This window comes from Archocentrus centrarchus, chromosome 3 (genome assembly GCF_007364275.1).
Source record: "Archocentrus centrarchus isolate MPI-CPG fArcCen1 chromosome 3, fArcCen1, whole genome shotgun sequence".
NCBI classification, from domain to species: domain Eukaryota; kingdom Metazoa; phylum Chordata; class Actinopteri; order Cichliformes; family Cichlidae; genus Archocentrus; species Archocentrus centrarchus.
In genome coordinates this window covers 31,013,274-31,039,628 of record NC_044348.1, presented here as the reverse complement: position 1 = coordinate 31,039,628, position 26,355 = coordinate 31,013,274, and the positions used below count along the sequence as shown (strand labels likewise).

General features: G+C 39.3%; 1 protein-coding gene across 1 annotated transcript in view; it reads right to left on the bottom strand.

Moving 5' to 3' along the window:
• The window catches only part of ntrk3b (neurotrophic tyrosine kinase, receptor, type 3b), a 230,823-nt gene extending 214,959 nt beyond the window's left edge, over window positions 1-15,864 (bottom strand). Inside the window, exon 1 of the mRNA XM_030726087.1 lies at window positions 15,252-15,864. Within this exon, the coding sequence (XP_030581947.1) occupies window positions 15,252-15,493 (242 nt within the window). The 5' untranslated portion in view covers window positions 15,494-15,864. The remainder of the gene's footprint in view (window positions 1-15,251) is intronic.
• Between the last annotated feature and the right edge of the window lie 10,491 nt (window positions 15,865-26,355).

Here is a 26,355-nt window from a genome sequence, read left to right as displayed (position 1 = left end):
GAGCGACGTGCCGTCCGGTTCCCCCCATCAAAGTCTCATCAAGGAAGAGACACCACGGAAGCCGGTTTTCCCAAAGTATTAAATTAATCCAATTCCCATAGGTGCCACTGCTGCTAGTAATGTATGCACTCTTGGTTGTTGTTGTTGTTTAGCCCCGTTGACTCGACTGACATTGACTTGTATAATGTGGAGCGCTGCATTTTTAATTAATTATACACCAGCCTCTGTGATTCATGAAGTGCATGAAGAAACACAGGATGATGAAATTTGTTGAAATCTCTTGTGTCCTGATTATGGCTGTGTGAGGTCAATATTTGATAAATCTTTGTCTGTTACTGATTTAGCAATGCATAACTCTGCACTGCATAACTCTGCACTGCATTATAATTAATAACAACTGCTTGGCACAAATATGCAAATGTTAAAGACACATGATAACGGTTCACTTTGCACCACAGGGTGTTCATCCTCCATCTGGCAGATAATGTATGCTTGGATTTCCACTTATGTTATGTAGTATTGCCCCATAATATTAATTATGTGTAAGGCAATTTTCAACAACCATCCTCATGTAGAGGTCTCAGATTTTCTTTAGGGATGAAGAAGTTTGTGAAAGCAGAGTCACAGCAGCAGCAGGAAGATGTCCATTCAGCTCCTGCAACGATGCAACGCTCTCTCCCTCCCAATTTATTTTATAATTTTGGTATGAAACTGAATAAGTGTAATTCCCGGATTACTAAGCAAATAACAAAGGGCAAATTTGAGAGATGCAGCTCCCTGAACAATTCCCCTTTCATTCTTTTTGCTTTTCATTTTAGTAACATTTCATCATATTTAAAAAAAAAAAAAAAAACCACACACACACACAAAAACAAAAGAAGCTTAAATTAGCTTTAACACTGCGTTTTCAAAACACATCAACATAACAGTTTTAGAAAGCCTGAAGGGAAAAATGTCTGCAAAACATAAAAAGTAAGAACTAGAAGCATTCTCATAAAAGAAAACCACATTTTATCCAAGAGGAAAATATTTACTTTATAACAGGAAATGGGCTTGTTTCCCATCTTGGTGTGAAACATGAGTTAATTGGCATTATTCCCATATGGATGAAACAGACCTGAAACAGGAGACGACACTAGCTTAGCTGTGTCTCAGCTCTTTTCATCAAATAAAATAAATATTGCTCAACGATAACACTGGTGCAGCATAATAACTTAGCATAACCATTAGTCTGGTTCTGTTTGAATTCTTTTCATGCAAATAAAAAAAAATATATTGATTTGGTAGCATTAACAGGATCTCAGAGATCACGTGTGCTTAAGATGAAGCAGTCAGCTAGCTAAGTTTTACATAAATACTAGCTTGGACCTATTTGAAGGTAACAAAATTCATGCACAAGATCTTCTAAAGCTTACTGTTAAAAAAAAAAAAAAAAAAAAAAAAAAAATTTAATTGTAAGATTTTTTTGTTACATGTGCTTATGTGCAGTACAGGAACCACTGGGAATGGTTGGGTTTATATAGAGAAGCTGAATATCAAATATAGCAGCTATTGGGTTTTTTTAGCTTCAAGAAGAGAGCATATTAGAGAAGGGAGATATATGTGAGAGAGGAGATGTGATTCAGCACTAAGAGAGAGTGATGTCAGGAACTTCTTTAAACTAGATAAGATAAGATAAGATAAGATAGTGTTTATTTGTCACATGCACAGTTATACACAGTACAATGCACAGTGAAATGTATTTTGTACCTGCAACCTAATAAACACACACATATAAATAAGAAGAATAAAAATTAAAAAAAGTAATTCACACTATACACTATACTCTATATACTATACACTATACACACTTTTTAAATTATAATATTTACACTGTGCAATAATGGTCCAGTTAGGGCTCAGAGTTGAGCAGACGGATGGCTTGTGGGTAAAAACTCTTCTTCAACCTTTCAGTCTTAGCCCTCAGGCAGCGGTAACGCCGGCCTGATGGGAGCAGGGAGAAGAGAGAGTGTCCAGGGTGGCTGGGCTGTTTTAGGATCTTCATGGCCCTCAGCCTGCACTGCTTGGTGTAAATGTCCTGCACCTATGAGTTTTTTAAGTCCAAGAGAGAAGATGGAGAGTGACTGTGATATTCTGATTGGACTAACAAGGTCATTGCAGCAACAGGGAGCCAGTAGGAAAGAGAGCTGAGTCTCAGTGGGCCATTTACTTTTAATGTGTTCTCATCAGCCTCCACACAAAGCACTGTTAGGGTCTTAAAAAAAAAAAAAAAAAAAAAAAGCCCTCTTGGTGCTCTCAACTCATGTGTGGCCACCGAGTCCTCAACTCACTGAGAATAACTGGTGAGGATGGCGGAGCCAGCTCCATAATAGTTTGATGTAGTGCAATACCGATACTCTACAGAACAGTGCAAATATAGATATGAGACCATCTTAGGTAATCTATAAAAATGAAGCCACTGTGGTGCACGCGTCCGCTCTTTGGGAAATATAAAGGAACATCTGCGCTGCTGTGTTTTACTCTGTCCTCACCGCCACTGACGTCAGCAGTGAAAGCTAAGCAGTGGGGATTGCAGCGCCAATAATTCATTATGACTGTTTACCAACCAAACATTAGCACACATATTGCCTCCGACACATCTCACTGGTTTGTGCAGATAGAAAACTGATGGACAGATGTGGGTAGGAAAGGGCGCCTCACTGCCCGCTTATCTCAGTAATGTTTTTTCAGGACACAAAAAAAAAAAAAAAAAAAAAACTCGTTCTAAACAAGTAATGGAAGATAACTTTTTTCCACCCAATTCAGAGGTTCCCAAAATGCAGTGTCCTTAAAAATGCCAAAAAACAATCAATAAATCTCAATAAAAATCAGGATTAATCCAGTATAAAGCGGAGATGTGCTTGAGCCTCCATGGAGGTAACAGATACATCGAGGTGAAATTCGGATGCAAGCATTTACAAACAATGCAGGACAGCAGATGAATGAAACACGCACCTACATGAACAGTTTGTTTCAAAAGCAGAACTTTGTAATAATAAAGTGTTTCCCTCTTCACAAAAGAGAACGGCGCTGAATAGCATCCATCAACATGCGCACCGTGTAGGAAAACATGGCTGAAGCTCAGTGAGAACCGAGACAGCTGCATTATTCACACAGCTCTGCCAGTCATCGCTGACATGGAGGACAGTGGGGTGACTCATCCTACTTGATAATACATGATTGATGTTTTTTGAAACACTAAACATCCCACATGAATAACAAGCAGGAGCCTTATTAGAGTTCTGGGAGAAAAGGGAGGAAGGTGGCATTTCTACAGGAGCCAACACATTGTGATGGACACTGTGAGGGTCAGACATACATCCTCACCTGAGAGGAGGTTATCTCTGAGGAAATTAATGGTGTGTGTGTGTGTGTGTGTGTGTTTGTGTGTGTGTGTGTGTGTGTGTGTGTGTGTGTGTGTGTGTGTGTGTGTGTGTGTGTGTTTGGGAGAGAGAAGTACAAAGAAAGGAGCGATTGAGAGTAAAAAAGACCGTTTCCAAGCCACCACCATCGCAAAAACGCCCCACACTATGAATCATCCATCAATATCATGTAGAAGAAGGAATTAGCAGTGATGCTGCTTTCAATGTGGCTTCACTAAGCCTACAGATAACATGTTTAAACATGATTAACTGTAATAAAGCTTCAGTAAAGCTCATGTTACCTAATTAGACATAAAAGTGACTTGTCTCGTGTTCATAAGTAGATATCTGAGAGGAGCAGGTGCTTGATAAGTGTTCCTTACAAGTGAGCAATCACAAAGCAGCCTAAGGAATAAATAAGACAGCAAAGCAGTGCATGTAAATTAATGTCAAAATGAATCAGTTGATTAAAAATGCACAAGGAAATGTTTCAGTTTTTTCATGCTACCTTGGAACAAATTTGAGTTTAAATACATGATCTCACAAGTTTGACATAAACTGTTGCACACAGCGGTGACACTGAATTATAATCTGCTGTATGAAAACAGAAGCTCAAATAAATGTCAACAGAAAGCCTCTGGAATGCTGCTGCAAGGCTTTAAAGGGTTTTTCTAATCCTGGCTGAAACAGCAGAGCCTTCAGTATTTTTTTTTTTTTTTTTACACCCCTCTATCCTCAATGCATCTTTTGATTGTTAAAGCGGGGGAAGGTGCTTCATTAGTATGCATCTTTTAAGGCGCAAGGGCTGCCTGCAGATGCCGGAGTTGAGGTGGTGGGGGCGTGGGAGAAGCTGGGTCAGCCACATGGCCGGGTCTTCTCACAGTAACTCTGCATGCAGAGGATCTGAACGAAAGCGCCGCTCTCGCCTCCCAATTCTCAGATGGCAGCCGTGACCTACTTTCCACAAAGACAGGCTCATACAAACTTGATGATATGCTTATAACAGAGCCTGCCGCGCACTGCCTGAGGTGAGCCTCGCAATGCAGAGGCAGCAGGGGGTCTGTATGGTGGGGACCAATTGGCAGGAAGTGTGTTAGTAACTATGTCCTGGGTGTGTAAACAGCATCAGTGGTAATGACGCTGATGAGCAAACAGTACACCTGAAGGTATTAAAAAAAAAAAAAAAAAAAAGGGTTTTTAAAGGTTGTCAGATCACCTAAGCCCCAAAGCAAACAGCTTCATTTGACATTTCATAGCTGACGACAGAGCAATAATCTGAATAGGTCCCTTACGAAAGGAAGACAGAGATACAAAATGTCCTCCTTGTTGCATCTATGCTGCAGCTACTGTACTTTCACCACGTGCTGCAGCCACTGCAGCAACTGCTTTTAAAATATGGAGTTTTTGTAGCTGAGTGGGCAGATTGCAACCTCTTAAATCAAACACCAGGCCACTTGTTATAAGCCTTTTCTTTTTTTTTTGCAACTTATTAACACCAAAAAGTGAATCTTTTTATTAGGCATGTGCAGTGGCTCTGAATACTAAGCTGCCTTTGGCCTGTCTGTGTGGAGTTTGGGTGTTTGTCCTGTGCCTGTATGTGTTTTCTGTTGATTGTCCAGTTTCCTCCTACAGTGCAAAGATATGCATGTTGACTGACAATGTGTCCAGGCTGGACCCCGGACTCCTGCCCAGTGTCAGCTTGGATGGGCTCCAACCCCAAACCCAAATTTGTTACATTCAAAAGGTGCATTGGCTGCATCTATCATGCAGTATCAAATACTGAAGAGCTGTAGCTGTTTTAGTAGTCTTTGTGCCCACATCTTTACATAGATTTGGCTCCATCACAACTTTGCAGGTCTTTGTGGAGAGAATATAAGGATCTGAAGCAAGAAGAGCACACTGCGTGTTACAATCAGCAATGCTCGGTGCTCAAAAGCAGTCAGACTATGGACAGTGTTTACCAGATCAAATTTCTTCATGTTGATTGCCTAGGAAAAAACATGACTGTATTTTTAAGGAGACTTAAGAAGGCCAAATTTCCCTGACACCTTCTTGTTATTTGAATAGAGGACTGACAGGAGTGATCACCAACTGGTCTTGGATGTGCACAGCTTTGGGTCATAAGGTTTCGCAGTGGGGAATTAAATATGTTTAGAACATTCCCAGCGACACCTCCATAATGGAAGAACAAAGACTCATGGCACTGCTGAACTGTAAAACCTTCATTTACTGGTGTTGTGATCATTGTTTCTGTTATTTTGCATTTAGACTTTGATCCTTGTGGATGTGCAGTTTAGTTTCTAGTGTGTGGCCAAGAACAGTGTTAACACAGGCCACTATGAGTGAGACCCCTGTAGCGATTAATTAAATGTTCGCAGTTGTTGTCAAACATTAATGAAACCAGTGTTTCTACAACTGTGCAGCGTGCAGGGCGCAGAAATATGATCTCTGTCTCTTAAAGCAAACTGTAAATACATTTTATAAAAGTGCTCTTATCTCATTTATAGTGATATAACAATGCATGTTGTGTAAGTGGAGGTAAAACTGTCTCATTTTCAGAAGTTACAACCAGCTAATAATTTCTGATTTAAGTCCAAATTGTGCCAGTTTGATGCTGTTTTATTTGAGTCCTTTTGGTATTTTCCCTACATTAAAAATTAAATAAAGAAAAAGGAAGGTTGGAGAAAGTAGTAAAAAAAAAAAAAAAAAAAAAAGCAGTAGTGCAGTAACATGACACAGTGTGAGTTTTGCGTTATATTTGCTCGGTTGTTAAGCTGATATCCAAGGCTGATGCCAGACAGGTGTAAAGCTCTGAGCGTTGTTCTTCATATGCTAATAACAGAGGATAATTGAAGTTTAGAGTTTATTTATCAAATGATACTAACACCTAAAACTGAAGATCACACAGAGAAGCCTCAACAAGCTTGTAAAAAGCATCTCACCTCTAAAGATTAAAAAGATTTATTAGAAAACACACACACACACACACACACACACACACACACAGTAATATAGAAACCTCAAAGTGAAATATCAACATGATGAAGAAAAAGAAATCAAAATTATGAGATTCAGGTGAAATGGGCATCAGAAAAACATCAAAACATCACAACACAAAGTGGGAAAAGAAAAAGAAAAAAAAGTGTGCAAAGAGGAGGAACTTGCTAAGGTAATGAATAAATATGACTGCATTAAGGAGGGGAAGGTAGGAGTTTCTCAGTGAGAAGGAAGGGGTTCTACACCACTGCATACATTTGACATTGCATATTACTGCGAGGTACAAACTCCTGTGATATTTGTTCCAGCTCACTGAATCTGGGAGTCATCTGTTATTTTCCAAAAAGATAAAAAAAAAAAAAAAAAAATGCAATTTTTTAGAACATCTAAAATTCATGAAGTCTACAAAGTAAACCAGATTATATTATGAAATGTTTGATTTCCTCTTATTTCTATTTTTTCCCCATCATGGATATCTCTCTTATCCTTTACTAATGCTGTGATGGATGCTCCTTTAAACTGACTTCCAAGGCTGAGAAATAAACATGTAGTAAAGAAAACATTTTTCTTTCCTCCACAATTTCACCGTATTATTCAGGAGAGTCACAGTTCAGTACATTTTCATAGAGAACATGATGTGCATAAACAAACATTTTCTTTTTTAAATTCAGTTCAAAGAACATGAAAACATCTAACTGGCCATAATTCTTATTCTAACAGTTAATCCAGTTAAATATTTTAGTACGCTGATAAGAAAAATAAAAAAGGCCAAAAAATGAACCAAAAGACAAATTTTCCATTAAGACCAGTGCGACAGAACCCTGACAGCAACAGGAACCAGTTCTGTGAATGCTTTCAGGCAGCAGCACCAAGGAAGGAACTGAGGAACCAGATATCAGCGAAACCACCGTAACATCCTGTAAACAGGTCACTTTCAGGCCGGCACCAACTTCAAACCAATCTATAGTACATGATGGGGCATATAAATACTGAGCTACTAAAATGTATCACAAAACAGCAACCTTGATGTAACTGCAGATGAATTCATCATGGAGCAAGACTTTCCTCATGAAGACACCACCATCTAACTAATCTTGGTCTCACTGAGTATTAATTTCTGTGCTTTACATGAAATCCAATCTTTAAACATTTGTATGCGTGCGTGCACACGTGCATCTGTGTAAATTTCTTATGCCGCTAAAATGCGTCCCTTCTTTTTCTCAAACCTTTATATCACCTGGTCATGTAGGCGATGGTTTTTGCAGAGGGTTTTGCTTGGGCGTGGGTGTTGGGCATTCAACTGTTTTGAGCATCTATGTTACTAGGATACCACAGCTGATAAACAACTGATGCCCTGCCAAAAACATTTTGGGTGGAACTGAAACTAAGTTTTGCCCCAGGAATACTGCATCAGTCTCCAAACAAGGCTCACACTGAACCCAACATCCTGCCCCAAATGATTCAGGAGAAATGTAAGTCCTAATGCACTCACCATGAAATAAAAATGCAAACTTAGATTTTTTTTTTCAAACCCCCCCCCCCACATTTTTCTAACTATTTCTTAAAAAAAAAAAAAAAAAAAAAAAAAAAGTTTACTCATCATAATGAGATCTAAGCAGCCTGTGAAAGCTGATATAATGTTGGGACAAATTTTAAATGTCAATAAGCTATAGAAGTAGAGACACGACATTTAGCAAAGGTCTAATGAAAGAGAGACCAGGAAGTTATGATATGTGAAATGCAGGCTCTAACATTTCAGGACCAACAGTAGAGACTAAAATTTAATATCTCATTGATTGTGATTTTAACCATTCTTTAAGTCCTCCAACCTAATAGAAAACCAATATTAAAGGGCTGGAGTGCCCCTCAAAAGAGGTGATCCAAATGTGCACAAAATCTTTTTGATCATGGGTTCAACTGATACTCCAAAACTCTCAGCTGAACAGAAAATACTCCACTTGTTGCAACAATTTCAATAAAATTCTACAAACGTTCACTTCTCCCATTCAGAAGCCTTACACAAGACCTCTATAGCAGATATATCTGGTCTGAAGTTGCTATTGGCTACAGTCACACTGTATGTGGGCTGCACATGAGTTACAAGAGGCAGAGAAAACGCTGAGTTTATGTAATGCAGTAAAGCTCAGTGTCTGAACCGGGGGGACACTTGCAGCCTACACAAGCCACCTGAGCAGACCTTGCTGTATAAAACGGGCCTTCTTTGGCAGCATCTGCAAGCTGGTTTCACAGAAAATGTGTACTTGAAGGTGTCCAAAGATCGATAGTTTAAAGCAGAGTCATGCGGTTTTAAAATCTGATAAAGAAAGAAATGCAACTTGTATTCACATAAAGTTTTTAAGTAAATGCTGGTGAAGTACGGTGGCTTATTGCATTTAAAAGTGACCCCTTCTGCAGTTAAAGAGATTAATCAAGATAAACACAACATTATGATGGAACAGCTTCAGACTTTAGAAACGAGACTACACAGATTCCCATAGATTTTAAAGATATAAAACGATAAACTTCAAGCTGCATTTTGCAAAGCAGATAAACAGTAAATCATTTAAGAGTGTGGAACTCTCAGTTTGTTTGCAGATAAACAGATGGCAATTTTACAATCCACATAAATCACTTTGATTGAAGAAAGAGTTGACATTAAAGCAGCTAAAGCCATAATACTTGTGGAAGAGGCTTCTCATTTCAAAGGCAAATAGAGGATGCTGGAATTTTCTTTTACGTTCACACAAGAGAACATGACTGCCAGCAATAAAAATAAAAGCCCATCATAAAATGTGCATTTGAATGACATCATAAGACATCCGAGATGTGGCATGACATTAATACAAATAATATACATTTTAAATCTCATCATGGATGTTTGAAACCTATCCATGGAAAATTGGGTGATTTTTTTTTTTTTTTGGTGCTACATTGTGAAGCAATGAAATTATACACAGTTGCTTTATCCTCTACTCCTACACTAAAAATTGTGACATCACAATCGCACCATAGGAACGCGTTGACCGTCACCGTCCAACGTGCAACTTCTCGTGGAGACATTCACAGATTAGCCACTACAATTCTACGTTCTATTTGGGAACATTGTGTCTCAGCCAGTTAATGGTAGAACTCAAAGTCGCCAGTATCCCAGGAAGTGCAATGCATCCCACCACATTACAAAAGCTGTTCAGGAACGGCTCTAGGCACACAATAAAGAACCCAAGACACAGATCACACTTCCAAACTATTTACAATTAGGCCCATAATTTTTTGGACAATTATACTTTTTTTTTTTTTAATTTTGCAAAAGATATGGTTGAAATTTTGATTCTCAGTTGAGGGGTTTGACAAAAGTAGCTTTACAACAGACCACAATGACCTGTGATCAGTCTGTGGCCATCTGTTGCATTATGACAGCTGGGATGGGCACCAGCCCCCAGCAACTCTGAACTGGTTAAGCAGAAGTGGGTGGGTGGGTGGGTGGATGGATGGCAAAAGTACTGCACTGACTGTTCAGAGATTACAGCCATTTCTTTAACCTCCTGGGACCCTGCGTCCACATATGGGGACATTACATTTTGGCTTTGCTGCACCTTATACTTCATTACTCTCAAGAGTATTTTATACTTTGTTAAGTCATGTTGTTTTTGTTGTGTTATGCTATAAAATAATCCCAGTGTCCACATCTGAGGACATCTTTTTCTTACAAAAGTATGTAACAACCATGTAACAAAATACAACTTCCCGTTCAAACAGGAAGCTTAGTATATATACACATTTCAGGTCCATCTAATCACAAATATCTAGGAGAAATTGAAAATGCATTGCAAACAGGAGCTCGGGTCTCAGGAGGCTAAATCATCCCCCATTTTCAGAAGCTCAAAAGTAACTGGTTAATTGATAAGTTTCAAGGCCAGGTGTGGCCTGTCTTCTCATTATTCTAGGACAAATTAAGCAGACAAAAGATGTGGAGTTAAGTGTTGAACCTGGATTTAGGTGTTCACTGGAACTCTTATTATAAGGTCCAAAGAGACATCAATACAAGTGGAGGAGGCCATTATTAGACTGAAAAAAACAAAACAAAATAAACCTATCCTAAAAAAGAATTTTTAGGAGGCCAAATCAACAATCTGGAACATAATCATAAGAAGGATTGCACCAGCCAGTTCAGCAAAGAACCAAAGACCACAGAAAACCACTGAAGTGGACGATCTAGCCAATCAAGAACACTCAAGGAGGTAGGTGCAACATTGTCAAGTCTACAATCAAGAAAGCCTTCATGAATATAAATGAAGGATGAATATAAATATGATGATATGATAATATGATGAAATGAATATACACAGGGTTTACACCAATGTGCAAACCACTGGTTATACTATAAGAACATGAAGGCCAGATTTCACCAGAAAACCTTTAAAAGAACCTGCAAAGTTCTAGAAAAAAAAAAGCTTTGGACAACCAAGATTGGCTTGTGCCAGAATCACGGAAACAAAAAAGGTGTGGAGGTCTGCCGATGAAGGTCAGTAATGTTTATTGCATATGAACAAAGACAGAAGTAACAGGTTGAATTTTGAAGTGTACAGGGCCTTACTCTCTTCTCAGAGTCGGTCAAATGCTGCAAAACTGATTAGAAAACACTTCACAGTACAAATGGATAATGATCCAAAGCATTCTGCAAAAGCAGCACAAGAGTTTCTCAAGGCAAAGAAATGGGATCTTCTCCAACAGCCAAGTCAGTCATCTGATCTCAACCCCCAACAGAGCGTGCTTTTCAGTTACTGAAGCTGAACGCAGAGCGACCCACAAACAAGCAGCAACTGAGCGTGGCTGCGAGAGAACCTCATGGGAAGGAACAGCATTTGGTGATGTCCTTGGGTTCTAGACTTCAGGCAGTCATTGACTCCGAAGGATTTTACCATTAAAATTTTGTATTCAAGTATTTAAAATTATGCCAGTTTGTCCAATCATATTTGAGTCTCTGAAAATGGGTGAGCATGTATAAAAATCTGTAATTCCTAAACAGTTAATGAAATACTTTTGTTAACCCCCTTGAATTAAATCTGAAAGTCTGCATTTCCATATACTTATGGACCTAACCTTATGGACCTAACTGTAAAGTGCTCCTTGTGCTTACATGAGACCAATTCAGGCCCCATCCCACAACCCTGCAGGATCAAAAATATCCTCTGAGATCATCCTGATACCAGGTACCGTGGGACACCCAAAGGCCCCAGTGGATCAGAGGCATTTTGGTGGGATGAATGGGGACTGACACAGATTTGATTTTAATGTCGTTGCTCATCACTGCACACTGAAGATTGAAGTTTCAGTGAAGTCATTAACTCTATTTATAGAGTTTTAAAGCCCCAAACACAAAAATATGCAGAGTTCTGTTTTAAGAAATGAGAAAGAAGAATTAGATTTGTTAAAAAAAAACAAAAAAAAAATTATGTTTGTCTGCAAAGACCATACCAGAACCAATTTATTCAATTATGAGTTTTATACATTTTTAAATATGTTTGGAGGTGTATTAAATATAATTGGACAAACAATAAACCTCTACAGGATTAACACAAAATACAGTACAGTGCCATAAACCCATTGTAAAAGCAGTTGAACTTTAAACTACATTTAGGGAAACATTACATTTTCCCCTCCATGTTTATATGGAAGTAAGTGGAGCAGAAAATTGTAAAATGCCACACTTGAACACTGCAGACAGGTACAGGAAATCTGGAAACATGGTAAAATTTTGGATCATACCAAAAGTTATGATTAAAGCTGCTTCAAAAATATCTTTAAATGGTATGCTTTGATCACATCTCAGCACTTTAGGGCTTTGTAATTTTCATTTTTGTATCATCTTCATATCCTAATGAATTGTTTATAACTACAGACTGGGAATTCTACACCACCATAGAAATTGTAGCAAGATCACAGGTTAATTACTATCACACAATCAAAGGCCTTTCACACGCTTACTGTGGCAAACCAATTTTCCTCATAGATCTTTCACACGACAGACATTTTAAATTACCACAGCAGGAAAAGCACAGATGGAATTAAAGATATAATCAATGATCCATTTACAATACAGGTTCCTACGAGCTGTCCTCGTCGGCCAGCATGCACAATACCAGGATCATCTCTAAGTGCAATGCACGCACCATTAATGTGACTGAGGTCTGTGCTGTTCCTGCAATTACAAGTCAAAATGTCTGCCACGAAATACATCTTTAGTTCAATGCTCTGCAACAACTCCAGTAATGAGTGATTGCGTGGATGCATTGTTGAATCTAAGGATCGACTTAAGCACACGAGAGATGGGGAGGTTACAGGGGTGATTTTTCTCTAAGCACACGTTGGAGACGTTTAGCCGTTTGACAGCGCAGTAATGACCATAGAGATTGGTCCGGCACTTCAGCCCCTCCCTTACAAAACCGGCTTTCAGCCACACAAACACACACACACAAAAAAGAAGAAACAAAACAAAATGAGACCAAATGTCATCACCAGAGGTGAAAAAGCTGATTGGATTTTGAAAACAAACATGCACCTGTGCTCAGAGCCACACTTACACAAACCCGTCAAATGCTTCAGCTGCTCTCAGAGAACCCCCCCCCCCCCCCCCCCTCAAGTATAAGAGCAAAGCCTTATCTTATCCACTTCAAGCAGTGATGCCTCTTGTGATGAATTTCTAATGTGAGAGAACTGGGAAAACTATTATCTGGACTTGGCAGTTTTCTTTGGCTGGCCAATCACCCCCCCTCCACAGTTCCTGCTACGAGCCCTCACTCTAGCTTTCTATCTCCATAAATTGTCCCCTTGCCTCTGAGTATTTCTTGAGATGAATGAAATAGAATTCATATTATCAAAACACATGTATCTCCCCCCTTACAAAGAGAGAGGATCATGGACTCAATATGGGCACAGTCTCTGAAATGTTCTTTATTACAGTCACACTGGTTATTATTTTTTAAGGTCATGGCCTCTGGCTACATAATAAATTTGCATTAAGCAATGAACTTCATTTTTGATAATACACATTTGTGATGATTGTGCTATAGCATTTTAACATAAATAATTGCATGTAGGCTTAGAAAACAAAGTAATTAGTATATATTAAACAGCTAATTATTGTTCCTGTGTGGTGTGAATGCACAGTTTAATCAGAGGTCTTAGCTGATGTGACATTGGGCAGTATAGGCTGATATGCTGTTACTGAGCTGCTGGTGGTGCTAGTGGAGGTTGCCGTCCATACAGAGCAGCCAAAAAAAGAAGGAAAAAAAAAAACACAAAAAAAAAACGCGCCAGCTGGCCAGGGGCCATGAAATGCACAATTAGTCCTGGGTCAGTTGCATTAGGTTTTCTAAAAGGCAAAAAAGGCGATCAATGCATGACTTTGTGCTTGGTATAAACGGAATATTTGGCATTTTTAACTGGAAATCTAAGAGGTTGTTGACTTCAGTGGCTGAGAGGAGAGAAATGTGAAAGGCGCTGCTTTCACAAGGAGGAAATCTTTATATGAGGGTCACACTAATCACTAGTGCGCTGTGAACCCTGACCCTTCCTTCCTTTCCATTTAATGCTGTCGAGCTTTAAACCTGTGCTTATTCCTCACAGAAAAAAGTGCCCCCGATTAAAAAAAAAAAAAAAAACAGTCACGTAAATGACTCCTGTGTTGTAAAGAGCGCGCTTGATTCCCAGATTATAGAGGGTACCAGGCTACCCTCTAGCGGCACAGGAACGCGATGAACCGTGTCACAAAATAAGTTGTCTGCCTCAGACGGATAAAGGGTGAACGGGATACCAAAACTGATGAGAGCAAAAGTCCTTTGTGGCGTAAGACGACGCGGAGGAAACCGTGCGGGGAATTCCAGCGCGTTAACGGGAGATGTTTACTTTACATGCAAATCAGCCTCATCGACACCAGAGGTCTTATTTTAAGGCCCGAGCTCGGCTTCTCCCCCCCCCCCCCCCCCCTTCCCCCCCTGACTTTTCAAGAAAGAAAGCTTTGATGTTAGCAGGGAGGATCGATGCCAGGGAACGCGAGAGAGAAAGAAAGAGGGGGAGAATGCAGAATGAAAATGTACTTCTGGGGGTGTGTGGGTGGGTGGGTGGCGGTGGTGAGGAGAGGGATGGGGTGGGGGGGTAGTCTGCCGTCATCATAGCTCCTCTGTTTTGAGCAAAGCCTTTATGAAACCAATCTTTCTACATGTCCATCTCTGTGGAAAGGAGGGGAAAAAGCCACAAGTGATGTTTTCACATCCCAATCCGCCCCGCATCATCTGGACACAATAAAGTTTGTCAGGTCGCATCGTTCCCAGAGGATGCGGGCTCAAAATGTAACTGGTTGACCTTACTGCACCATTTATTTCTGTTTCATTTAGCACAATCTGTCGGAACAGTTGCCGTACATGACGACGGAAATCAAGCGAACGGATGATGTGAGGTTCTCCGCAACATCCTTCTGTCATTTGGACGTGTAGGCCTGCGGTGCCGCTGCGGAGGAGGAACTTTATGGGGACACACTGGGGATTTGGGGGGGGGGGGGGGGGGCATTCGACATTCACTACCCAGGTTCAAGACCAAGCAGTTTGTTGCAAGGCTGCAAGTGATTTGACTAATTGGGCACGTGAGGAAGAATAAGCGCATATAGCCTCCATTCAAGACCATTTACCGAAAATGGTTTTAGCATATTTGGCCACTAAAGAGACTGATAGAAGTGTGAAAAGTCTAAGAATTAAAAAAAATCAGCCAACAAGTCAGATCAGTGCAAAGAAAGCAGCATACAGGGAATGGAATCAACCAATGATCCCGAAACGCACGGCATAATCCGTATGTACTTACATAGAGGTGATGTTTTTGAATAACTCCGCTATGTCACCGCTGGTCCCATTGCTCCCAGGATCTTGCATGGCGAGTAAAGGGAAAAACCTGCCGTTGTCGGACTTATTGCAAAAGATCTCTGTTTGAGAGCAGCTGCAGGTCGGCGGGCAGTCCAGCATGGAGCTCAGATAGTCCTGGAAAACACTCATCAGAAACAAAACCCTCCACCAGCAAATCCGGATCGAATGAAACCATAGATCCATGTCTCCGGGCAAAGTGGGGAAATAGAAGAGGTCCCGATGTCCTCTGGGTTAGAACAGAACGACAAAAGAGAAGAGGAGGAGAGTGGGAGGAAGGAAGGAAGGAGGAGGATGGTTGGTGCGTCTGTACAGAGGATGCTCTATGCGAGCGTTTCTGCCGTGGATGGATGCTGTAGTGTCCTTGCGCGTCAGAGATTGGGTGAAAAGGAGGAGGAGGGGAGAAAAGAAAGAAAAGACGCAACAAAAATAACGCAAATCAAAAACAATAAAGCGAAAAAATGTGAGCGTCCACTCGTCTCGTGAGCATAAGATGCATGGTGTTCCCTGTAATGCCGTGCTGCTGATGTCGTCGTCGTCTCTCTCCAAGCAGGACCAGGACGACTGGCTAGAGAGCAGAGAGACACAAAATGAGAAGTTGGAGCATCAAGTCCCTCCTACCGGCTACAGTCATACTGACACCTGCAGAAGCTGCATGCAATCAACAGTGATTACAACTGCACTGTATAAGGATTGCAGGAATACAGAGCAACACGTACCCTAATATAAGATCTGAAAAGTAAAAATATTGAGGAAAAAACAAGTTCATTAATCCCATGTCCAAGAATTCGCACAAGATTTTACTGGAGGACTGATACATAAATTATTTATTTTAATTTTATATAATCTTTTTATTCATGAGATACCATTGGAACCACGTGGTGGAAGAATTCTCTAAATATCTCCTTCAGGAAGCTATTGAAGACTGGCTATATAAAAATACCAAATGCACTTTAAATAGTATTTGGATATTTTGGCATTAAAAATCTTCAAATATCTAGTAGCATTTTTTAAAATGCCCCCACCCCGACTAAAAAATTCAGAACCTATGAATATGCAAGCATTCATCAGTCAAGCTGAAGTCCTTCAGGCATTAAAAGTTCACATTTTAGGTGAACTTAGAGAAACTTTCCGCTTTTAGCCGATGGATGTAAGAAGAGCCTGCTAGTGTCAAATACTGCGGTACATCATTCTGCACAGTGAAGCTCAAACATCCTAAACTAGTCACTGAGTGGCAGATGACTTTGAAGGATAATTTCAACAGGGCTGTTTCCCATCCATGTGCCCACTATGTCCCTATAGATCATACCAGCTTAGCACTCTTGACCTCTGCTGTAGAGAGAAAGAAACTATGACTCAGACAAAGCTGGGCACCCAGTGCCGGCTCTCCGAGTTTTCCATGAATCATTTTAAACATTTGCTTTTGTCTGACTCAAGGTAAACACAAAATGTAGTCTGCAGGAACATCCAGTTTGCTAACTTTTCCCAGATGAAGACGCATCGAGCGTCGGGAGCCACATTAGTGGAAAATGCAGCAGGCTGAAAGAAAGCACCCTGTAAGCAAACAACACTGTATAAGAATAATTAAACAGAATCTCCACCATGAGTAAATGTTCAATGCAATTTAAAGTCCAACTTTGCTCAAATAATAACTTGTTACTTCAACTGGATATTTGAGCTTTACAGTATAGAGTGATGCAGAATTTATCACTAGAAAGTTGTTCTCATAATTAGCCCTGTTACATGTACCTCCTCCTTTCCCTCTTTTGTTTCCTTTGTTCTCTCTCTGACCTCATATTTCATTTCTGTATTCTATGTCTGTCGGGGGGGCTTTTCTTGTTTCTCTATTTTTTGTCTCTCCTCTTGTTGGTCATGATACTCCTGTCTGTGACCCGGAAATCAATCTCAGTATGCCAGGTTGAAGGAATCTTAAACTGTATCTTGAGGAGAGGGAGGCAAGGACAGAGGAAACATGCTGAAGGAGCTATAATCAAGGAGAGGTGAGCAACACTGCTGGAATATACAAACCATGGCCAGAGGAGGACTCTACCTAAGTGCTCCTTTGCATTCACAAGTTGTTTCAGTGTTTCAGGATGATCGGCTGCGTGATTAAACTTTCTGCTTTTCACTGTTCATATGTATATGTGATTTAAAAATATGTATATCTTGTCACATTGTGCATTGTGAATTTAATTTAAAAAGAGCCCTAAATATGCAAGTTGACGTCTAAGATCAAACAATACAGCAGGCTTTGACCTTACACAACAATAAACAGATGTCACATTTACCAAATACTACAAATGAATTATAAAATTTGTTATTCTGATGCATGATCACGTGCAGCATCGCACCAAACACTGACATTAAGTGAACATTGTTTGAACATCTTTACAATACATTGCATCGTGGCATTTGAATACACTAAGAATCCAGGACCTCTGAGGGTGTCCTGTGGTGTCAAGCACCAGGACGCTGGCAGCGGGTCCTCTGGGTCCTTTGCGTTCCAGTGTCGGGCTTCAGTGGCTCGCACTAGTTTCAGCACATCTTAGGGATGCTCTGTCTGAAGAGTTTAGAAACTGGCTTTTGAGTTCTTTGTAATGTTCTTAGAGCCATCCCTGAGCAGTTTTTACAGTGCGGTGGGTGTATTGTCCTGCAGGGGGAGACCACTGACACCTGGGAATGCCACTGCTGTCACTGTGGCAATGGGTGGTACATGTCAAAGTGACAAAAACATGAATGCCAGAATCCAAGATTTCCCAGCAGAACATTGCTTTGCAATGAGATGATCAATGTTGTTCGCTTCACCTGTCAGTGGTGTTATTGTGCGTAGTCAAGGATGATTGTTAGGCCAGAGGCCTGAACAACAGACTCACTGTGTGACAAATGATAAGACAGGAATTTAAGAATAAATTACTAATTAATTTGTAGTTCAGTCAAATTATTTTTGAAATGATTTATTACAGCAGCAGAATATGGGGAGAGTTTGGCCTAGATGCCAAACTCTAATTCTATACTGATATGATTGTACAAATGGGAATTTTTGCCTGCTTAAAAGAATGGGAGGGTGTGTTTGATATATGACTTCAGGATAGTGAAGCATGTTATGTGTGTATAATGCAATGCAGCTCAAGCTGGCTGCCTGGCTGCTGGAAGACTGTGCTCTATATATGCATAAATGGCATAGTGGTTTTTTTTTTAGTAGCGTGTTGTACCATTTGCAGAACACTGCAGTAAATGTTGATGCTACTATTCACCTCTGGGTGTAACCATAAGATTCACATCCAAATACATAATCTGAACTTACTGGTAAGGATTTAAAGGCAAAGGCACCTCTGGAAGAAGAAAAAGAACTGGAAGCAAATGTCTGCATCACAACATTATGAACAGTTTTCTTGGTTGTCTCCTTCTTCTGATGATCAGAAACTGGAGTTTCAGTGAAAGGCTGGATGGAAATGATTTAATGGGCAGATGTAGTTATCAAGCCAGTTTCTGAGTTTTGGATATTAGATTAAATTGGTGTTTTTACTACATTTTAATTATCCAAAACAGTCAAGCAACGTTAGTTTATTTTGCAAGACAACAGAAAACACAGCTTACACTCTTTTAACAAAACCACTTACATTAAAATAATGAACCATAAAGACACTAGTTCACTGGTGATGGACAGCATTGTCTGTATGCAAAGAAGTTAGATTTTATTTACATGTTTGCATCTTACATACACATACACACAAATCCTGTTTTCATTGTGCAACTTTACTTGTAATCAAAACTTTTCTCCACTGAAACTCAGCTTTCATTCCACTTCTAGTAGAAGTAAAGATGATAAACTGCAATAGCCAGTAAAATATTAAATAAACTTTATCAACAACAGTAGATGGTTCTCAGACAAGCAAATACCATGCCAGAAACATGCAGTTTAACATATTACATTTTTATACAGTTTGATAAATTATTCCATGTCTCATTGTCACCTAGTGTTGCATATTAGTAAGTGCAAACCAAGTGCACCTTTTTTTCCAGGTTTTTGCCTGTAAAAGTCAATTCATATCATATTCACAGAATATAGGATCCAAGAGGGAAACTATCCACTGAATTACAACCAAACACTAATAACAGAACAATAGTAATAGTTACATTACATCTGCCCGTTAAATCATTTCCATCCAGTAATAGTTAAAAAATAAATAAATAAATAAAAAGTATATATATTTAGCATATTTAAATAAATACTTTATTATATTCATTCATTTTAAAAAGAGCTGTTTTTCCCATGTTTTTATGTGTTTTCCAAGTACACATTTGAAATTACATTTTAATCTAATTTACTACTATAAAGTATCATTTGCTTAAAAACAGTGAAATTGTTTTTGTCATATTTAATCTCCTCTAAAGTTAATCTGAAAAGTCTGTTTGAAGCGTCTCATGCATTCTAAAGGACTTTTCAGGCACAGGGCCGGCTGGTTGTGACAACCACCTGTCATAGTCTTTCTGACCTAATCCAAGATGAAGTTTCATTTTTTAAAAACTAAACAGATATGAAAGCCCTTTGAGAACAGTCTTTTCAAGTGTCATCCAGAGTGCTATGAAAATGTGGCTGGATCCTCAGATGCTGAAGTTCTATTTGTCCTTGTCTTTGAAATATTTCCATTAATGAAATAAAAAAATAAAAAAAATCATGAAATACCTTATCGAACGCATGACAGCTTTCCATTGCCAGTCAAATCAGAATGAGTGGAGCTGTCACTCTCTTGTTCCACTTAACTTCTCTGAGCAGTTGATAGATTTTATAACCTTTATCTTCACTTCCTCTTTTAAATATGCTGCCATTACTGCAGCTTTCACCCAGTGGTTCACCTCTCCCTTGGAAGGCCAACCTGGTGCCAGAGCAGGCGCAGCCTGAAAACAGCCTCCATCTTACTTCCTCCAGCTAAATCAGTTCTAATCTTTGGTTGATCATCCATTTACAGACTTCCTACACTTCTTTGCTGCTAAGCTGGTCTGCTGAAATAAAACACCCAATGCAACTGTGCAGCCTTCAAAGAGTTTAGCTGAAGATGAAGGGCTGCATGAGCAGAGCGTGGACTTGTTGAGGACTAATTAAGTTGTGGGAGTGTTCTGCTACGTCTCCAATCTGAGCAACTTAAAAGAGGACGTGCCCTTAGATCTCTTGTGCCACAGAGAAAGGAGCAATAGGCGAGTCTTAAAGTTTAGCAGAAGATTGCATTTCCTCTTACTGACTTACCCAACTAACCGCCCCTACAGACTAAATTATGTTTCTGCACATGTTCTGTTCATGTTCACAGACCAGCATGAATTCAACAAAGCATCAGCAGCACATTTTGTTTTTCAGATAAATCTGCACCCTGGGAAACATCTCTAGATTAATGCAGGAAGTTAAGCAGGATGTATGGATAGCTCCTATGTAAAGTCCCCTCCACTCAAAAAGGTGTTGTTCTGTTTTGATGTGTGCAGAGTGATGTGAGAGTTATGGGTATTTTTATATTGTATATTATGTTGTAGCTGTTGTATTTTATGTTGTATTTGTAGCATTTTTTTAGGTTGGCTTGTATGGCTGATACCTTGGCCAGGTCTCTCGTGTAAAAGAGATTTGTTCTTAATGGGAATCCCTGTTTAAGTGCTTTTTTTGAATTCTTAAAAGACCATTGAAAAATAACATAATCTTTACTTGCATAAAGGGACCTTTGGGGTTACTTCTTAAGACCATTTAATGGTTAGTGTAGGTGCATGTGCATGGCCACGATGGTGCTTGGGGTCCTTGTGATATGTATAGAAGCATACCCACATGGGCTTACTATGTGCAGGTCAGGCACTTATGTCTTAGAACTTGAGTTAAAACATAATGCTAATTTGACCATCTAAGCTGTGCTTTTTATGAACTTTCCTCAGTTCTCTTAGAAATTTACAGTACAGTATTTCTTATGATTTTGTGTACCACTCATAGTAAACCATGTCAGAGCTATAAACACAGTCTAACAAAGTACTAACAAAAAGTATTATAAACAACTATGCCCAATTACTACTTCAGAAGCATTAAGTTGGCTCAAATTTCGCACCAGTAACAGAAAAGAAAGACAAACAAAAAGAGACAAGGAAGAAGGTGAATGAAATACATGAATCTGTGAAGGGTTACACAGCTATTTCTGAGACTCTGTGACACCACAGATCCTCAGAGAGAAGCATGATCTACAAATGCAGACTTGAAACAACAGGGAACCTTCAAAGAAGTAGCTGACATCCTCCAAAACAGCTCATCCAGGAAGTCACAAAAGATCCAAGGAAAGCATCCAAACAACTTCAGGCCTCTCTCACCATCAATCATAAAGGGCAGTTTATATGAATTCCTTTTATATAGCATCCATTAATAGAATTAGTCATTTCAAGGCACTTTGTACTGCAGGGTAAAGACCTTACAATTTCATGGAGAAAAAAATCATTGTTCATGGCTCCACTGTGATAGAAACTGGGCAATAAAGACATCCACAGGGAAGCAGCGAGGCAAAAACCGCTTACTTACTCAGAAGAACATTAAGGCTCACAGCGATGACCCTCAAACTTTTAGGGAGAAAGTCTTTTTGACTGGTGAATCAAAAGCTGAGCAGCTTGTTGACGGGTGTCCCAGTATATCTGGCATAGACCAAACTCCATATCAAACTCCATGGAAAGAACATAACAGCGAAGTAGGGAGGTAGCAGAGTAATGCTGTGAAGATACTTTACTGAATTAGCACCATGGTGACTTGCCATAACTGAGGGAATAACAACTTCTGACTGCAAATCCTGAAGGAGAACATGAGGTAATCAGATCAAGTCCACCTCTAAATGGCCTAAAAGAATTTAGATTAACCCTTATATGCGTGCACTTTTTTGCTTACGTTTTTAGTGACCTGGGGTTAATCTGTACCCCATGGATTTAATCAAAGAAAGCATAGATATAACCATAAAATGAACTTTATTTCAACCAATAAATGAACACTGCATGCATCTAACCACCAAAGAAACACTGCATGCATTTAACCACCAAGCAAACACTGCATGCATTTAACCACCAAACAAACACTGAATGCACTTAAACTGAATTGGAATATTCTGCAAAACATTTATCATTAGCAACCTCATTCTGGATGAACATACCTAAAATGAAGTTACACAATACCAGGTAGCTGATAGGACTTGGGAGCAAAAATATGCAGATATATGTATAGAAAGACTAGCTATTTCATCTAAATTTGTCTGATATGAAACCTTTTCAAAATATTTTTTATTACGACAAATCACTTTTTTCTGTGTTCACTGTACAATAACCTCCTCAAGTCCAAGGTCAATGTCCTGTATTTCTAGCCATGCCAGATGTGCTGACATGTTTTGTATGTCTTAGCCCTACTTATTCTCCCAGATCTTTTACAGTTGCAGCTGGATGTATATAGGATTTGATTTAAGTATTCTAGTCCTATCTATATACCTATCTATGTATATATCTATATATATATCTATATATCCTAGCTATATAGAGATACCACAAGGTAGCAGTGCTGCATCAAAAGAGACACCTTTTGGCAATGATGGAAACCCTGGGGTACAGAATTACCCCGGGTCCATAAAACTGTAACTTTCGCAATTGAAATGAAAAAGTTAATAAGTGGCTATTGATTGATGAGGGCAATGCATAAAAAAGGACCAGTAAGGACCAAGGAACAAAAGGATTGCTCGATAACATTACTCCAATAATATTATTTTTAAAAATTGGGACTTGGGGTACAGAATTACCCCAGGAACGCATAATAGGGTTGCAGAGTGGCCTAGTCAAAGTCAGGCCCCCAATGATATTGAGATGCTGTTGTGGGAGCTGAAAAGAGCACTAAAGCAGTTCTGCAAAGAAGACAGGGCCAAAATCCCACTAAAGTAATGTCAGAAATTGATCTCCAGTTATCGGAGGTATTTGGTTGCAGCTGTAGACACAAAGCACTATTAAGTTCATGGGGGCAATTACTTTTTTTAAATGAGTGATTTAGGTATTGGATAACCTTTTTTCTTTTTCACATCGCTGCAGCTAAAGAAGAAACTGATAAGTGTTTGAGAGTTTTCAAGTGGCACCTCAGAAATTACAATATTTTGCAGTCATAATACAGGAAATGAAGGTAGGCGCAGTGTGAGTGTAAGTGGTCATCAAAGTCAAGTGATGGTTTTAAATACTGTAGAAGAGCAGTTTGCCTCGATATAGGGTATCATAATAAAGGGGAAACACAATTTCTGCTCTCTGTTGGGTTTAAATGGCAGTACTTAAATAGTGCACTTTTCTGGCACTTGCATGCATGAAGATTTTAAGTAGACTTGAGGATTGAGGTTGATGTTAATACCTGACAGGAGTGGCTGGAAAACAGTTCCTATAAGCTGCAGCTCTCCAGAGCAAACAGTGCAACAATTAAAAGAATAGTTTCTCCACAGCTGATAGATCCTGTTACTGTGAGTCTGTGGAGGAAGAACTGTTCTGTGGAATTTTTTTAAAACTGAAGCCCTGAAGCTGTGCAGCTCAGTTAGTCTGTTAGCAGAATAAACCACTGACTCAAAAAGGAGTTTGTCAAAGATCTCTGTTGGCTTGGCGTCTGACCCTGCTGGCTGGTTCCCGACTGAAGCCTTTCCAGAACAAAAACGTCTTTGCTGTTGTTTTGTAGCTACTTTGCACATTGAACTTTCTTCTTGTCACAAAGCTTCTTTCCTGGACTGACCTTTTTTCTCACACACACACACACACAAAAAAGTCTGATTTAAAATAAACCCCCTGTGATCTTCTTGGTGGAAAAAGTGATAAGACAGCAGCACACTTAGAAAAATTGCTAAAGAAAATGATCATACACTATTAGGATGAGTGCGGCTGACATCCCCTAATGCCAAATTGTCTGTGCACAGATCCATAAACAAAACAGAACAGAACAGAACAAAAATGTCATGCAAAAGGTTCAGCTTTCTCTATTCTTTGCTGATTTATCTTCTCTCTTTGATATCATATTGTGTATTTTTTTCAATAAGCACAATCAGTGATGCTGTAACGCCAAATTGGCTCTCAGTATTACTTACAGGGAATTCAAGTTTTGTTCAGCTAATAGTCTCTTCTGTCATACTGTATTCTGCACAGCATAAGTAAAGAAGAACCTTTTCTGTAGCTTTTTTCTGTATTATTCATTTGCAGATAGAAACATGCTGATTCATTTCCTTGGCTGTGTTTATGCTAAGCTAACCGAACTAGCTCCTAGTGGAGCTTGCCAATTAGCTCCTTTTATATTATATAACCACACCATATCTAAATGACCAAGCTAGCTCTAGCTCACCCTGTTCCATTCAAATAGATAGATTACTGCCATGATAAACAAATTATATATCTAGTAATAAATAATATTAAATAATTTATATAAAAAACTGAGATTTCTAGTTTTGTTTGTTTATTTTTTTATTTACAGTTTGATGAATTCCCATTTGCTTACTGTTTATTTGTACATAATTACTTGTTAATTAATCTATTTTTGTATTATTTTTTATAACATTTTCCCATTTCATTTTTGCCTATATTAATTTCTAATAAATGCATTATTTTGGAATTTTCTTTTCATATCTTTTTGCATTCTGCTTCATTATGCAAATAAACACATATATAACAAATAGATAGGAAAACAGAATTGGAAATTAAATAAGACACACAAGTATATAGGAGATCTTGTTTCTTAAAAATAGTGTTTTGATATGCTCCATTCCTGCTCTCGATCTGTGTGGATGCTTTAGTGGGATCTGCCACATCTGGCTTCAGTCGACTTGTAAGGTGCACAAAACTGTCTTTACTGATAATTTCACCTTCTCCTGGAATCACCATTAAGTTTGTAGAAGAGATGGATCAGATCTAAATAAGCATGGCATAAATCTGCTCACTCTTAACCTCCAGTATACAGTTCAGCCTCACCACATGTGACTGTTTACAAGTTGCAGGTGTGTCCTGGAGTCCCACTATTCTCCTCCTCTAACCAACTAGAGCTCCACAGTCCATTCTCTCGCAGCACAGTGCAGCTTATGCTAGCCTCCCTACAGGTTAGCAGGTATCACCACCTCCACGCAAACTGGAATCACTGCTTATCCCTCAACATAGGAACTCCTGTGACCTTCACAAGGAGGTGAACCATGGCAATCTTCAACCACTGAACTGTGCATCACAAGCTGGTCTCAGTCCAGAATGGTACTAGTGAAGGTAAGATACTCACCAATAAAAGCTTCCTAAGTGTCTTCTTTTGCTCTCCTTGACTGGACATTACACTGTGTGTCTGAAACATAAATGGTAAATCCAGTGCTTTCTTTTTAATTTTTACCCAAATCTGTGGAGTTATCAATTTTTCAAGATATCAGCTGTAAGTGTTGGAACCAGTCAATCACCTAAGGTCCCAGCTACACAGTCCTAGGGCCAAGCTGGTGACCCACTAGGCAAAAACAGGTTGCTAGGGAAAAAAGTTATATTCTCTGACTTCTTGACAACTGGTTGTTGGAGGTTGCTGGGCAGTCAGTGGTTGTCAAAAGGTAACAGTGCTGCACAGAACACCTCCTTGCAATTGCTTTGGTCACTAGCGGATTGCCCCGTAGTTTGCATGGAAGACATCGACTTGTATGCAAACGCTTGCCAACTTCTCACCAAGCAGTAATGAAACTGTGACACAAATAGGAAGAGAGCTGTTCACTTCAAAATAAAAGCGGCAACCTTTTGAAATATGTTTGTTGCAGTGCTAAGCCCAACTTTTTACTGCTTTTAAATGTTCCCTCTTATCTTTTCAAAATGTTTTTTTTTGTGATTGAGTCATCAGATATAACATTATGAATTACTAACTTGTGCGAGGGCTATACCAACTTAAATGTGCTACAGTCCTCACAATAAGAAAACTAATCTTGATCATACAGAGCTGGTGTCACATGTTTCCAGTGTCTACGCTGCTTTTTCTGTCTAAGTATTGGAGAAAGTGTTTTTTAACAACTGCATTTGTTTTTTGTTTGTTTGTT